The following is a 16,964-nucleotide window of genomic DNA, read 5'->3' as shown; positions in this document are numbered from 1 at the left end:
CACAGACAACCTGCCAACCTGAAACATATTCTCACCAGTAACTGCACACCGCACCATAATAACTCTAGCTCAGGAACCAATCCATGCAACAAACCTTGATGCCAACTCTGCCCACATATCTACACCAGCGACACCATCACAGGACCTAACCAGATCAGCCACACCATCACTGGTTCATTTACCTGCACATCCACCAATGTAATATACGCCATCATATGCCAGCAATGCCCCTCTGCTATGTACATCGGCCAAACTGGACAGTCTCTACGGAAAAGGATAAATGGACACAAATCAGACATTAGGAATGGCAATATACAAAAACCTGTAGGAGAGCACTTCAACCTCCCTGGCCACACTATTGCAGACCTCAAGGTGGCCATCCTGCAGCAAAAAAACTTCAGGACCAGACTTCAAAGAGAAACTGCTGAGCTTCAGTTCATCTGCAAATTTGACACCATCAGCTCAGGATTGAACAAAGACTGTGAATGGCTTGCCAGCTACAGAACCAGTTTCTCCTGTCTTGGTTTTCACACCTCAACTGCTAGAACAGGGCCTCATCCTCCCTGATTGAACTGACCTCGTTATCTCTAGCTTGCTTGCTAGCATATATATACACCTGCCCCTGGAAATTTCCACCATATGCATCTGAAGAAGTGGGTATTCACCCACGAAAGCTCATGCTCCAAAACGTCTGTTAGTCTATAAGGTGCCACAGGATTCTTTGCTGCTCATAAGGCTCCTGTTACTGTCCTGCAAACATGCCTCAGCTCTGGCCTGGAGCCATCACCAGTAGGGGTGAAATGGCAGTTCAGTCTCCATGCTTCTACAGGCTATGGTTCTTCTGCTGACTGCAGACAGCTATACAAAATACTACTAACCACACTGAGGTTTTTTGTAGCTATCTTATCCACCAGGAAGTGATCTCAAATCCTTTCACAAAGGACGACAGTTGTCAGGCATAACAAACCTGTGATTAGAGGTTAAAACATGTCTCCCGTTACTAGTGCCCTTAACCATACCGTCCCAGAACTATTGGCTTTTTTTAGCCTTTTGTTACAGATTTAAAATTTCAGCTCTGCACATTATTCTTCCCATCTTCTTCCAAGTGCTTCATCATTTTATTTCAAAGTGTGCTATGTCTGCCAGCATGGAACACAGCCTTCTGCTGAGAGAAGTTTTTAAAAAAAAAAATCAGAGAACTATGTCAGCTCATCAATACATATTAACTTCTGCATATTGTGAAATTCTATTCACCTCTTATTGCCTTCTCCACATTGCCAAGAGAAAGGGCTGCCAACATTTAAGTCTCTTCACCACCTCTCTGCTCCAGCTGGATCCCTCTTTTATTTCCTCCATCTAAGTCCTTTGGCTGCCATTAAATCCAGGTTTCGTACAATTATCTGAAGAGCAAGATGAAAGTTTTTGTTATTGGCAGCTTCAGTGGAAATTAATTTATACAACAAGAGTTTGCTTTTTTCTTAGCAAGACAAAGCATGTGAGCTTTTTTCTCGTATACACTAATACAGAATCAACATGCCTTCTAGGCATCCAAGGTAAACTTTGATACAAGTCTGAGTGAAACTGCTAAGAAAGATTGATGTTACTAAGAGGCACTCTTTCAGATTTAGATTCTGACGCCAGCACTGCTGAACACATCACTGATGAGAAAAATAAAGCTTTTCTTGAATCCTGGGGAGATTATTCCATGCTTATTTTATTTCATTTGCAGGTGCCTTTATTTTAGTCATCTAGGCTTCCTCATGGCAGAGTAGGTTCTGCACTAGAAGGCACCTACAGATACAATAAAATAATCTCCCAAGTATGTGAGCAAAGTTTATATATTTAATTTTGGCTACCAGAGGGGTGCACAGCCAACCTGCAATGTACTGTACAGAGTATTAGTGAGCTGCACATTAGAAGCCTGATTTGGGGGTGGCGGGGGTTGAACCTAATTTCCCTGCAAAGCAGCTGACCCTGCTAGTATTTTGCCCACTACTTCGCATGCCCAGGTAAAGGTTTTGGGAGAAGTTTGGTTAAACTCAAATGGGAATCTCAGAATAATAGTGTGTCAAAATTTCCCTGAGGTTTTATATTTTTTGCTTTTCTCCAAAATGGCTTGGCCTCCAAGCTTCACGTTTCGTTTGGTTTGTCAGTCTTGCTGAAGAAAGGTACTTTTTTGTATTTTTTATCTGAGGGGGGAAGCACAGGGTTGTTGGGGAGGATTAGTGCATGGAATTACTATGATATAAAAAATTAAATGTATACAAATATTGTTTAAGGTATATAAACAATACAAAATAACTCCAGGTTGCACTGTAGCAGGTGCTGGCCTAAGCCAGAGATGGAAGGTAGGAGACCCAGGGAAAATACTGAGGGAGAGGCAGTATGGAAAAGCTAGGTGGATAGATTATATATTATTATACTGCCTTTATCTGTAAGCTCTTCATAATTAACATAATTGGAAAACAGAAACATCCAATTTAAATATGAGCTAATGGGGATTTTGATGCATCTTGATCCTATTCTTTGATGTAGTCAAACATTTTGGCAATCCATTGTACAGTAGTGTGTATGGAGGAAGACTATTAACATGTTGACGTCTGCTTTCAAGCAAGATTTTTGGATATTGCATGAAAAAATGTAAATAAGCGTGCTTACTTCAGGGTCCCTGTGATTATCAATGGAAATAGCACAGCCATCAAATTCAGTTTGCCTCATTTTCTTACCAAGTTTCATTCTGGCAAGCTGATGGAGTAAGACTTCACACCATAAAAATCTATACCCTCTCAACTTACTTTCACACAAGGTGAAACAAATTAAAATAGAATTGTCATTACTACTTATTTCTAAATTACTAATACTTGTCTAAAATAAACAAATGAACTTCACTAGTTAAGTCATCTAACATGACTCTTTAGCTGCTGGTTTTTATCCATATAAAATCAAAAAGTCATATTATAATCCTGAAAGTTAATGGTTGAATATTTCTGTGGGCCTGAGGCACATGCAGCCAAATAAAATGTAGGCAGGCAGCAAATTTCAGCATCTACAGTATGGTTGACTGAAGCCTGGCTTCCTGGAATGTATTCTGAAGCCTTTTTGCTTTTATTGTGGTTGGTAGCCTTTGGTAGGTAGCAGTTGGACTGGCTTTTAGCTTTTTAGGGTGTGTCACGGAGTTCACTCACTGCTAACTGCACCTCCTGCTGGCCATCCTGGGAGTTAGCTCTGCCAGGCATTGCACTCCTCCTCCAGCAGTGTCTTCCCCCAGGCTATCTCACCCTTCAGCCCCTCTCACTCCAGGGACTGTAGTCTCCTCTTTGTGATTTGGCCCAGCCACTAAAGTCCTCCCCTTCCAGGGAATTCAAAGTCTTTCCAGACCCGCTGGCTCGCTGGGCTCTCCAACACCATTGCCACTTCCCAGTGGCTAGTAGGAGAACCCAGGACCACCTTCTACACTGGGTTCCAGCCCAAGGACCCTATAACAACTAGCCAAGATCTTTGCACAGTCCTATCCCTTGCTACTGTTTCCCTGGTCTTTTTCCTACTTATCAGGCCTCCCAACTCCCTCCACTGGAAGTGGCTGCAGGCTGCAGCCTACTTTCCTGCAACCCTTCCACCACCCTCACCCCCACCCACAGCCAGGTTTCCGGCTTTTCCTATTTCTGCATAGGTAAGCCTGCATGCAATCAGTTAGTCCCGTGCTCCTCTTCCAGCCTGGGGAATTAATTGGCCAGCCTGCCCATCTTAGTCCATTCCAGTCCTGTGCAGTATGCCCACCCCATCACAGGGTGGTTGCCCAAAGGCACTATGTCTCAGTAAAAGGAGAGGTGGGAATGAAATCAGCATCTCTAGTACCTGCTTTTTGTGGGAGTTTTTTGTTTTTAAACAACCTACATTATTTTTGTATTTCAAAAGCTAGGTACCTTCAAGGAGAAAAATTATAATTAAAAATTAAAAAAAAACAAAGAGTACCATAAGTACTCCTCGTTCTTTTTGCTGATACAGACTAACACAGCTACCACTCTGAAATTAATAACTACTGGCTCTCCTGTGACCCTGCTCCTCTGGCCAATCTTTATAGCTCATTTAAAAAGTACTCTTTCTTTAGACATCATCATATTACCAGCAAACAGTAAATAATTTTACATGGTATCTTCAGTACCAGCCAAGTAGCTTGACAGTAGTTCTCTGTAGAGCCAGACAGAAGGCCGAAATTCAGTTTCTGATGCCAGTTGCTCTTTCATTTAGAAGTGGCTGGAAGTACTGCAGTAACAGCATACTAGGTCTTGAGGGACAGGGAGTGCCTTAAACTGCTCAACAGTGCTTAATAGCTCCAAAGGAAGCTCTGTCTGGTGCTCATCAGCCAGAAATAATAATGACTAATTCAGGGCTGCAGAGCATAAAGGGGTAAAAATATGTATATAAATATCACTCTGAAATACAACTTAATTTTGTAATTCCCCACAATAGTTAATTGGGTTGGTTTTGGAATCACAATATAATAAAGCATCACAGATAAAAAACAATGCATTAGTATTAGCTGTTATATTCACTAGGAGACACACATTACTCCCGGATTCTGGGGAGGATGTATGAAAAATAAGGGTGACCTGACACTAGAATTCCCAGTTACCCAATGCATGCATGATTCCTGTGTGTAAAGCCTATTGTGACAGATATGGCAATTTTCTGCAGTATCCTTGAAAAACCTTATTGAATAAAGTTTAAGTACCTTTGGAGTCCATTGTATTAAATGCAAAGATTATGTATTATTGTGGGCTGGGAGTGTATGTAACCTCTCTGGGGTAGGGAGATACGATGTGAATCCTAGGGTGACCAGGTGTCCAGCTGAAAAGGGACCCTGGTGGCTCCAGTCAGCACCGCTGACTGGCCATTAAAATCTGGTCACAGGTGCTTCAGGTCTACGGCAGGTTAGTGCCTTCATGTCCTGGCTCCACGCTGTGCCCCGGAAGTGGCCAGCAGGTCCGGCTCCTAGGCAGGGGGACCACAGGGCTCCGCGCACTGCCCCCGCCCCGAGCACTGGCTCCGCACCCCCCCAACAGAGGTAAACCCACGCTCCAACCCCAAACCACCTCATCCCCAGCCCCACCCCAGACTCTGCACCCCCAGATGGAGCCCTGCACCCCAACTCCCTGCCCCATCCCAGAGCCCCCTCCCACACACTGACCCCCTCTGCCCTATCCTCCAGCCTGGACATTTGTAAGATTTTGAAACCATGTAATGTTTTTTCTGGCTTCCACGGTTGTATCCTGCCAGCAGCAGCAGCTATGTTCCTGAGATACAGTTTGGTCAGAGACGCTAAGGGAGTAAAGAGATCTGACTGGTGATATGCATAGCTTCTAAAAGGAATTGCACCACAACCAACAAGAAGCATCTCTCATGAACTAACTATATATGCAATAAGTTAAACACTGCTAGCAAGACTAGTAATATCACCATCTTGTAACCTTCAGTAATATTACAAAGTCTTTATGTTTGGTATTTACTTGTGGGACCAGGATTTGGCCCAAAGTCATTTCCAAACTAGTAATACATATCTCTTATGCAGCACTTTTGTTCAGAAAATCTCAATGTGCTTTACAAAGGAGTACATTTCATTATCTGCACTTTACAGATGGGTAAACTGAGGCATGGAGATGAAGTGATTTGCTAAAGGTCACCCATCAAACCAGTAGCAGAGCCAAGAGCAGAATACAAGTCTCCCAAGTCCCACTCCAGTGCTCATCCACAAGGCCACATTGCCTCCCTAGATGTCACTAGATTTTCCTGCATTTTCCCACATTTCTAGTTTTTTGAGGTAAATCTAAAGAATGCTAATACATTTTGATAGATATTAAAAGCAGGAGAGTGTTTAATCAGACACTGGGGTGAAATCTTGGCCCAATTTACCTCAATGGGAACAGGACTTCCCCATGAGTCTGAAAGGATTTAATACATCTATTACTTATTTTACATTCTGTATAAATTGAAGGATTAATAACAACAAAGCACAGGTCTTCTGCATAAAGTATAAAACTCACATCCCTGAGCACTGATTTATTCATACAAAGCAAGACATGCATCAAATACCAAATTGGGAATGGGAGAAGGGATTGAAGATTAAGGGTAAAGAAGGGAAACTGGGATAAATGAGCAAAGAATTCCAAACTGTAATAAAAAAATATACATGAAAATGATTTAGAATGGCAGGAATCTCAGGCAGAATTGCCCCAGGCAGGTCTCACTTCCATGAGCAGCACGTGTTCAAGAAACATGTAACCCATACTGACATTGACTTTGCTCCAATTACATGAGTAATATTGTCACTGGAACACACTATCAATAAATACAGTGAAATAGCTCAGAAGTGATCACTCAAAAGACCGCGGAAAATTGGTTGCTTAATGTAGCTGGCCTCTCTAACAAACACAGAACAAAACTGAATTTTGTACATTTATTCAGGAATACTTTGCAAGAGAGCCCCTTTAAGTCAGCCTTCCGTCTTAATACTGTCCCAAAGTTTCACTTTAACATCTACAAGGTGGATGTTACTTTTTCTACAGCCAAGCAAGTTTTTTCCCCACCCTGTATAAGTTAATTATACATTGTGTCTAATAAAGATTAAATTCTTCTTTTCGCTACCCTTTGTGATGCCCTCGAGTATGTTTTAGGGCACTGAGAACAGTATTGCAGCTTGTTCTGTGCCCAAGTTTCCTTTCCGAGATTCCATTCCAAGATTATGATGCCAAGAACAGTGGTCATTTTGAGTCTCAAATGGATGATCCTCTTGTGACGCTGGTAAGCCAGGTGCCAGCTCTTGCCAAGTCTGTAGGCATCAGCTGAGATCTGGAAACCAAACCAGCTCATATATATGTTACTTCATTGTTCACAGTGGGTGTTAGACTCGTAAGGATGTGTTTATTGTTTATACTCTATAAAATGCTTGTTACAATGTCTGTATTCCATGCTACAGGGTAAAATATAAGTTGGTTTTATAATTGTAAAAATGTCTGCTCTGAACTTGTGGACTCAGACTGGAAAGAGTGGCTCTCTCCCCCTCTCTCCCGTACTTCCAAGAGGACTATCAAAATTAAGTTGGCTATTGTAGGACAAAAACTCTGTTGATTGCCTCATCCACCCTTGGAGAAGTAAGTGCAGAAGGCCTTGTCCCATTGGTTTGACTGCTGGAAGAGGGAAATAAAGAAAGTTGACATGAAGATTTTTCATCTCTACTATCTGGACTCTTACAAGAGCTGGAGCTAAGAAACAAAAAAGAAGAGATCCCTAGGATCAACCTGGGTTAAGCCTCGAAAAGTCATTCAATGCTGACAGATTACTACATCTCTGTCACCTTTCGGAACCATAGACTGAACTCATTTGTGCATATATGGTGCCTGCTTTGACCTGTAAATAGCTCTCATATCTTTTTCCTAGTTAATAAATCCTTAATTAGTTTACTGAAAGATTGGCTACCAGAGTTGTCTTCGGTGTGAGATCTAAGGTACAAATTGATCTGAGGTAAGTAACTGATCTCTGGGGCTTGGGAGTAACTTGAATATTTTGTGATTTTTGGTGTTAAGTAACCTTTATTAGTAAATCCAGCTTGCCTGGGTGACAAGATAGACTGGAGATCCCCAGGGCACTGTCTGTGACTCCATGGTAAGATTGTTACAGTGATCCATTCTTTATGGGGTTGGAGAAATCTAACTATAGAACATACCACTAGTTTGGGGTGGCTGCCCTGCTTTTGACAGTCTGCTCTGAGGTTGGTGCACCACTTTAAACAGCATGACAGCTCCATCATTTGAAGATACTTCAGAGGGTACTACATCTCCCTCAAAAAATATGAAAGCATGCACTTAACACACATTGAAGTAATACCCTCCTCCTATATCATGAAAACAATTTATTTTCTTCCATAATGTATCAATCATTGGTATTGTGGTAGTGCCTGGGAGCCCCAGTCACGGACCAGAGCCCTGCTGTGCTAGCATAACACATGACACAAAGACAGTCCCTGCCCCAAATATTATGCCCAACTGTAGGGCACTTCACCCATCGCTGCAAAGTTTTATTAAGTTCCACATGTGACACTGTATGACCATAAAGCTTCGGTATATAGTCAACACACCCTGCTTCAACCAACAGTGGGGCCAGGACATGCACCTGTACAAAGCTTGGCAGCTGTGGCTGGATTAGGTAGAAGGAACTCTGGAGGGCATAATATTTAATCAACCTTAGTGCAGTAACTAAAAACAGTCTATTAGTGTACCAGTGCACAATTAGAAGCTTTTTCTTCTGTTAGTTCATCTATGTCAGCCTGTCATAAACAGAGTGTTAAGGGTTAATGTCTCTTATACCTGTAAAGGGTTGCAAGCAGGAAACTGGACACCTGACCAGAAGACCAATCAGAAGACAAGATACTTTTAAATTCAGGTGAAGGGAAGTTTGGGGATGAGTTCTTTGTTCTTCTCTCGGAGGGTCTGAGAGAGACCAGACATTACTACAGGCTCTCTAAGTTTCTTTTCATATAGTAAGTAAAACAGGCGGTTTAGGTTTTTTAATTGTTTTACACTATTTGCATTTGTGGATCTGGCTGGTTAACTTTTATATGTGTAGTTGCTGGGAATATTTTGATTTGTATTGGTACTGGGGGGAAGGTCTCTTTCTGGTGTCTGTAAGCTATAGGACCCTGTAATAGTTACATCTTGAAGTTACAGAGATAATTCTTTACTTTTTCCTTTCTTTTATTAAAAGATTTCTTTTTAGAAAACTTGATTGATTGTTTTTTCTCTGTTTCCCTTGTTTTATCCCAGGGGATTGGGATAACTCACCAGGACGGGTGGGGAGACGGGAGGGGGAGAGATAAAATCTCTCTCTGTTTTCCTTGAATCTGTTTGCCTCTTTGTGGAAGGGAAGGGAGACACTTCTCTGTAGGGTGATTTAAGAGGTTAGATCAGTATCTCAGGATAGCCCAGGGAGGGAAGTTCTGAGAGGGGGAAGATGGGGGAATGATTTATTTCTCCTTGTTTTAAGAACCCAAGAGATCTGGGTTCTTGGGGTCCCCAGGGAAGGTTGGGGAGGTCAGAGTGACCCAAAACACTCTATTTTTGGGTGGTGGCAGCCTATCAGATCTAAGCTGGTAATTAAGCTTAGGGAAATTCATGCTAGTATCTCATTCCTGGACTCTAAGATTCAGATTTGAGAAAGAATGCTGTGACACAGCCCCATTCAGGGGCACCAGAAAAGGGGGGTGGGGAGGCCATGGCCCCACCACTTTTTACCAGCCATAAGGGCATGCGACAGGAGGGAGGTGGCAGAGAAGAGCAAGCGGAAGGTGGGATTCTGCAGGGAAGGAGTGGCACGGGGGCGGGCCATCAGGGAAAGGGGTGGCATGAGGGCTGGGCCTCAGGAAGGTGGGGTGGGGTGGGGGCAGGATCACAGTTCAGGCATGCCCTTCCCACTTTTAGAGTGCTTCTGTCACTCGTGGTCCCATTACACTTTAAAATGGAAAGCTATTTTTGTACCGAGAGAGCTCAGAAATGTTCTTAAAATGTGACTGTACATGCTGAGTTTGGGTTGATTTTCCTGGTGTCTAAGTGTTGTTTACCCAGAACAAATCAAGACACACACTGATTAATACAGAATGTGATACAGCTTTCCAATAAGCAAAACATTTGAATAAATTATGCTTTTTCCTCTCTTCTCTATCCCCCAGCATATTCCTTTGCAGACTTGTTCTGGAGCTCATGGTGACAAATCTCTGGGCAATGAGGCTGTTTTCCCTGCTATGAAACTCAGCCAATTCAGCTGCTCAGAAAATCCATCCTTCAGCCATTTCGGAAAAACTGCTGTGACAAAACTTACGAATCTTAACCCTACCAATGGGTTTCAGCAGTTGAGTCACTGGCATTCAGATGGAAAAGTGAGTTTGAGACATTGTTTAAATAAGTTATAAACTACAGTTGTACTGTACTGCAAGCATTTATTTCAAAGAAGAGGCATGTGGAAAACAGAGGGATAAATATTCGTTAGAGAGACAGTGGCAAGAGTGTATCATAGGACAAAAGGCTTGACTTGAAAAATAAGTCAGCATAAAAGACATGAAGAAAGCAGATGATTAGCTTCTTATGAGAAATAAATGGGTCAGAGGAAAAGTGGGTGAACATTACTTTCTGCGACATCAAGAGGGAGGAAAGTCTGATGTGCACTTATGGCCATCAGTTCTGAAGCAGAACTCTCTATCTGTATCTTTGTACTTCCCTCTTAAAGCATAAAGTTATTCTCTCTTCCTAATGAGACTCGCCCCCCATTCCTGACAGGCATTTGAAAAACAGAAATTATGATGAGATACAGAAAAGAAATACCTTGGTGAAGATAGGACCTATTCGTACTTTCTGAATTATCCCAAGTTGATAGAGGAAAAAATGGATCCAAATGCTTAGTACCAGGTTTCTGCACAAGTACCAGTGTTGTTACACTTATTACTTTCATATAGCAACTAAAATCAGCATCAAGATGAAAAGCTGCAAGAACTTTGGCCCACTCCTTCCTAAACACACACGGCATGTGCAATTACCCTACAAAGCCTGTTCCTGCCAACTTCACTAGCAACTTCACAATATGCGGCATTTGCTGGTAACTGGACTAATAAGGAAAAAGGAGAACATGTTAGAAAAGAAACAGTAAAGCTTAAAATCTCTTGCTTTGTGTCTGGCAACTTTAAAAGCTAGGAAACACTGTTTACAGAATCTAATGCATGGCTACAGCTGGTTTGTATCAGAGGAAAGGTCATGAACATTTGTTAAAACATGAACATAGAATTTCCAAAAGCTTATGTGCCTAGTTTCCCTCTGCAAAATGTTGCTGTAACTCTCATACTCCTCAGCCTTCCCTTTAGTTTGGCAAAGCTGAGCCCGTTTTATCAGTGCCAGATAAGAAAGCTTCTCCCGGGGAGGGGGAGGATTCAAGAGGTTCTATTCAGCAGCTGTGCATGATTAATAATGTAAATATGCTCAAGAGGCTCATTCAATCCTCACTGCACTAGTGCTTAAGCATTAGCTACTCCCAGCAACTGTTCAAATATAAGGTGATCTTGCAGCCAGCAAAGAGGTTTTACAGAAAGCAACAAATTCTAAAAGTAATAGTTACAGCAGTGTTGTCTCCTGTTATAGCAGTCTCTTAAAATAGCTCTTTTGGAAGAAAACTAAAGATGCAGGCTGAGTTTTCCTTACTTGGAGCCATTTGGAATATTCCACAGGCATTCAGGAAGTGGGGGCTTCTCTGGTGTTCATTTTCTTGGACAAGAAAAATATTAAAGTTGCCTTATCCAGTAAGAGCAGCTTAGGCCTAGTCTACACAGTAACTTGTAATCCAGTTTGTGACATGGTTGGCTCTACAGTATGGGCCTTATTCTAATTCACTCTAAGGCCTCTTCACATGCCAGAATGGTGTAAAGGGGCATTAGTATAAATCAGAATGAGGCCCTCTGTGTCTACCCACAGCATTAATAGTAATAAGTCAGCTAATGATCATAGCAATTGACTATGTGTTGCCCTTGCCAGGAGTCTAGAGAACACATGGTTTTCTTTCTGTACTCGGGTCATAACACTTATTTTGCTGGGTAGAATGGAGCCCCTTGGTACGTCTATACTGCAATAAAAGACCCGGGACACAGCCGCAACTGGCCTGGGTCAGCTAGCTCTGGCTCAGCCTCCAGGACTAAAAACTGCAGAGTAGATATTTAGGCTCAGACTGGAGCCCAGGCTCTGAAACCAGCGAGAAGGTGGTTCTCAGCGCAAACCTCTCAAGCCAGAGTCAATTGACCTGAGCTCTGAAACTTGGTGCCATGGGGTTTTTATTTCAGTGTAGCTGTACCCTAAGTGTGCCTGCTTGTGTAACCAGATGGGCTGAAACTGTTCCACTGCACAGAGAGCTGAGAAAAATCAGCATACATTGATGGTAACACTCTTCTGCGTGTCTACCAGGCACTTTATCCCCCACCACAGCCCAATTTTCCCCAAAATACACTGATACAAACAAAAGGCAGCATGGAAAGTGTGGATGCACAAAAGTAATGTGCTATTCAGATTAAAGAGTCTTCATAAAAGCAAATTATATTATTATACTACAGTTTTACCTCTGATTGGTTAGAATCCAAGCCCCAAGTTGGAATTCTGTAATAATAAATAGTATGGTAGCATTTGTTCTATTCTTATCAGGACACTATGTCCTAGAATAAGTCTTTTAAATTAGAGATCAAATGTTCATCAGTCTCTCCAGTATTTAACATGTTTTACAACATTATTTAGCTCTTGAGAAGTGGAGAACATCTTTTCCAAGCCAGTAGATATAGTGTTGCCATTATCAGAGAAACATAGTCTATTACTTCATATGTCCAAAATTTGCTATATCTGACCTAAATATATTGGACCAGATCCTCACTGATGTAAATGGGTGTAGTTCTATTGAAGTGAGCGGGGCTGCACCAATTTACATTAGCTGAAGAACTAGCCCAGAAAACTGTCGACATAAAACTCCAGCACTTATCTTTGAAGTGCTTTTAAAATAGTCAGATTCACAATATCTGTGGTGAATCAACATCGCCATTTTACAGAGGAAGAAAAAAGCATAATAAGCAGTTAAGTCGTTTGCCCAAGGCCACAGGAGGAGGCAGGGTGAAAGCTGGGATTAGAATTTAGGATGGTTTTCTTACATGCCATGTCTTTCCTTAATTTAAAAGTGTCTCAATACAAAGCTAATTTGGAAAGGTAAAACCATTATTTCAAATGTATGAAACTGTACAGTTTAAATGAAAATTACTAGTTAAAATACCTTTAATATTTAGCAGTTACTAATATTAAAATAATAGCTTAAGGCATAATTCTTCTCTATGGTGCTCCCCTTCGATGAGATGTCACGTCTCAGTGATCGTGTGCATGATGCCATTACCTATATAGAGACTTGCCCTTGAACCTTACCACCACCATTCCTGCACCATGAGAGGTCCTTTCCTGTAACATGCAGAGCAATTCCTGGAGATGCTGAGTGCCCACAGTTCCAACTGACTTCAGGGCCTCCTGAAGTTGCTCGGCACTTTACACTATGAAGGCCAACATCACTACAATTTTTGTATTTATTCTGACTCTGGCAAGTACCGTAGCACAAAGTAGAATTGCCATTTATGGCAGCTCATGATGGGACTGAATCAAAACCATTCACCTGAACACCCAAACTCTGGGGAAGTTCAATCTGAATATCATGGCCCAGGCCATTTCTATTCTTTTAATACTTTGAGCTACTAGTGTTCAGTTCTTAAAACCATAACTGTTCTTTTAGCACACTCTAGTGTTCACTGCAGCTCTGAATTATTATTTAGACACAGCAGTAATGTAATATTATAATCCAACTCTCTATGAAAAAGTACCTTTGTACTTTAAAGAGAAGGCTAATGATGTACTCCATTGTAGAATCTTCTTACAATGCAATATCTGTTCCTATGAGGGGGACTAATAATGCAAGCTCAATTTTAATCTGACTCATTTTAAATCTTCCTCATTCAGTCTGGGAATGAGGGACTGCTTTTCATTTACCTGAAAAAGGAAATAGCCCTTAAAGATCAGATAATCCCTAAAGAACTCATTCTCCCTTCCAAACATAATCTTTTGAAAAATGTGTTCCTACTAGTGAAAATTAACATGTAAGTTGTTGTCTCTTTCAAACAAAAAACAACTAATGAATGAATGATTCACCTGCAATACGTTAGCCAATTATTCTGTGTCAGTCATGTCACTGCCTAAATGATGGGATTATTAAAATGTGCAGCCTTTCTTGTCTCTTATTTCATTTAATGCAGACTGCAAGTCCTACAATTTTTTACAGCACTCTTCCCCTCCCCCGCAAATCACAGACTGCTGGAAAACTTAAAATCGGAAACTTGGCATTTATAGGTTGTTTATTCTACAATTACTATTTATTATAACAGAAGTAAAGAACATTTAAGCCCAATCACTAGAGTTTACAAATAGCGGATTTTGATGTAAAAGGTTCATACTTGACTTAGAAAAGTGATGTCCATGTTGTTTGATATGATTGAGAAATGTAGTATATAAACTATCCTCAAGATACACATAAACTAACTTGAATTTTGACCGTTATAGCAACATGCATGTTGTATCGCTGGAATTAGCCATCATTTATGTTGGACAGCCTTCAGCATACAGTCATAAAGAAATATAACTAGGGATTAGTATAAGAAGAAAGACTGATAGAATGAAAATATTTTGAGAAAATAAGTAATCTACTGAACTCTAAAAATTAGGATTGCCAGGTGTTGAGTTTTTGACCAGAACACCCAGTCAAAAAGGGACCCTCATGGCTCCAGTCAGCACTGCTGACCAGGCTGTTAAAAATCCAGTTGGCAGCGCAGTGGGGCTAAGGCAGGTTCCCTACTTGCTGTGGCTCCCGCGACTCCAGGAGCCACCTGAGGTAAGCACCACCCAGAGCTTGCACCCCTCCCCACCCACACCGCAACTCCCTGCCCCAGCCCTGATCCCCCTCCTGCCCTCCAAACGCCTCAGCTCCAGCCCAGAGCCCCCTCCTGCATCCCAAATCTCTCATCCCCGGCCCCACACCAGAGCCCACACCCCCAGCTGGAGACCTCACACCCCCTACACTACAACCCCCTGCCCCAGCCTGCAGCCCCCTTCAACACCCTTCATTTCTGGCCCCACCCCAGAAGCCACACTCCCAACTCTGAGCCTGTACCCCATCCCACACCCCAACCCCCTGCCTCAACCTGGAGCCCCCTACTATACTCCAAACCCCTCAGCTCCACCCAGCCCCAGCCTGGAACCCCTTCCTGCACTTCAAATCCCTCATCCCCACAACAGAATCCGCAACCCCAGCTAGAGCCCTCACCACCCCCTGAACCCCAACCTGCTGCCACAGCCCAGAGCCATCTCCCACACCCTGAACGCCTCATTTTTGGCCCCACCCCAGAACCTGCACCCCCAGCCCAGAGCCTGTAACCCCTCCCACACCCCAACACTCTACCTCAACCCAGAGTCCCTTACCATACTCCAAACCCCTCGGCGCCATCCCCCAGCCCGGAACCCCCTCCTGCACCCCAAACCCCTCATCCCTGCCCCACCCCAGAGCCCTCACCCCCTCCTGCATCCCAACCCACTGCCTCAGTCCAGAACCCCCTCTCATACCATGAACTCTTAATTTCTGTCCTCACCCCAGACCACGCACACCCAGCCAGAGCCCTCATCCCCTCCTGCACCCCAATTCCCTGCCCCAGCCTCGGAAAAAATAAGCAATTGAGTGAGGGTGGGGAAAGCAAGTGAGAGATGGAGGGGACGATGGACCGAGCAGGGGCGGGGCCTCAGAGAAGGGACGGGGCATGGGCGGGGCCTTAGAAGAGTGGGGCAGGGGCAGGGCAAGGGTGTTTGGTTTTGTGCAAGTAGAAAGTTGGCAACCCTACTTAAAATCCAAAGTAAAACATTAAACATATTAGAGTAGACATATTGGGCCAAATTTTGCTCTCACTTATACAACTGACTTCAATGGGGTTGCATTGGTACGATACAACAGGCCAATTACTGCCCTTAGTCACACCAGTCAGCTCTTCTGAAGTCAGCTAACGAAGATGATTGAGCTCTTTTCAGTACACTAAAGTAGGCTTTAGTTTTAATGAAACAGGCATTTACAAAAAGTTGTGGCTCTTGCAACCAAAACACAGTGGGTAAAACCACAAAGGCTAGAAAGTTTTTCTACAAAGTGTGAATTAGTTTAGGAAGAATTTGCATCCCATGTCTGAAGGATTTACATCTGTGGCCTTCAGTGACTACATATTCAAAATAAATTTAATTCTCGTCCTTACACATATACTGCAAGCAAAGTTTATTTATTGGAACTCCAAATGCATTCACTCCAGCAAAGCGCACGTTTTTCCAGAACTGCATCTCCAATCACGCACTGATTCTACATGCAGACAATAAATATTTATGTATTAACAGTATGTTCATATGACTCTTTGCAGTACATACAAAAAACATCTTTGTGGTTATAAGAAACTTCTTTTGTACCTGATTTACAAAAAGCAGGTTACGTGTACTTACTTTCTACAATGAGCTTTAAAGAGACTTGGATGAATTCCTTATGACCACAGAACCCCCTGAAAGCAATAAAACCACCATGTCTCTGCTTCTTACGGTGACTATAAGGTGGGAGGAAATGGAACTAGACAGGGCCGTCCTTAGGCATAGGCAGAATAGGCAGCCACGTAGGGCCTCACTCTGCCTGGGGGCACCACTCTGCAGGCAGCCCAGACAGTGTAGAAGCAGGGCTGCTGGGTCCTAGAGAGAGCCGAATGCAGCACAGTCTGAGGAATGGGATTGGCTGCTGGGGTCTCTGGGAAGGGGAGGGGGTGGGGGTTGGGAAAGGAGCTCACCTGTGAGTGTGACTCTTTTCCCCCGGCTGAGGTCAGGTGAGGCAGGCTCTGTGGCTCTGGAACCAGTGTCCTTTGTTGTCTCCCATAACATCCATTCTTCTCCCCCCCCCGCCCCATGGAGCACCCCCTCCTTTCTCCTTCCTCCCCAGGAGCACCCCTCTCTCTCTCCTCCCTCCCCTCCGTCAGGGCTGGGTTGGGTGAGGTGCTGGGGGATAGGTGGAGGGAGGGCTGGCTGGCTGTCTGCTGAGGAATGAAAGTGAAAGTAACTCACTTCCTGGGCAGGCAGCCAGAATTGGAATGTCACACAGGGCTTGGCTGGGGTTAGCCAGATGTGTGAAAAATCAGGATAGGGGATTGGGGTACAGTGATCAGATATCCCTATTTTATAGGGACAGTCCCAGTTTTGGGGTCTTTTTCTTATATAGGCTCCTTTTACCCCCCTACCCCCACCCATCCCTGTCCCGATTTTACACACTTTCTGTCTGGTCACTCTAGGTGGGGGTAATTG

General features: G+C 43.2%; 1 protein-coding gene across 3 annotated transcripts in view; it reads right to left on the bottom strand.

The window, feature by feature from the left end:
* The window catches only part of COL5A2 (collagen type V alpha 2 chain), a 337,654-nt gene extending 321,156 nt beyond the window's left edge, over positions 1-16,498 (bottom strand). Inside the window, exons 1-2 of one of the 3 annotated variants that reach the window (XM_030579765.1) lie at positions 16,457-16,498; positions 1,255-1,400 (exon numbers count right to left, since the gene is read on the bottom strand). In XM_030579765.1, coding sequence (XP_030435625.1) covers positions 1,255-1,300 — 46 coding nt within the window. In that variant the 5' untranslated portion in view covers positions 1,301-1,400; positions 16,457-16,498. Of the gene's footprint in view, positions 1-1,254; positions 1,401-10,367; positions 10,390-16,124; positions 16,252-16,456 lie in introns of those variants that run through there. The other 2 variants (XM_030579766.1, XM_030579767.1) reach the window with 2 other exon arrangements.
* Between the last annotated feature and the right edge of the window lie 466 nt (positions 16,499-16,964).

The sequence above is a fragment of the Gopherus evgoodei genome, chromosome 11, assembly GCF_007399415.2.
Source record: "Gopherus evgoodei ecotype Sinaloan lineage chromosome 11, rGopEvg1_v1.p, whole genome shotgun sequence".
Classification (NCBI taxonomy): Eukaryota; Metazoa; Chordata; order Testudines; family Testudinidae; genus Gopherus; species Gopherus evgoodei.
The sequence above is the reverse complement of the archived record's forward strand: the minus strand, read 5'-3'. Positions and strand labels throughout refer to the sequence as shown.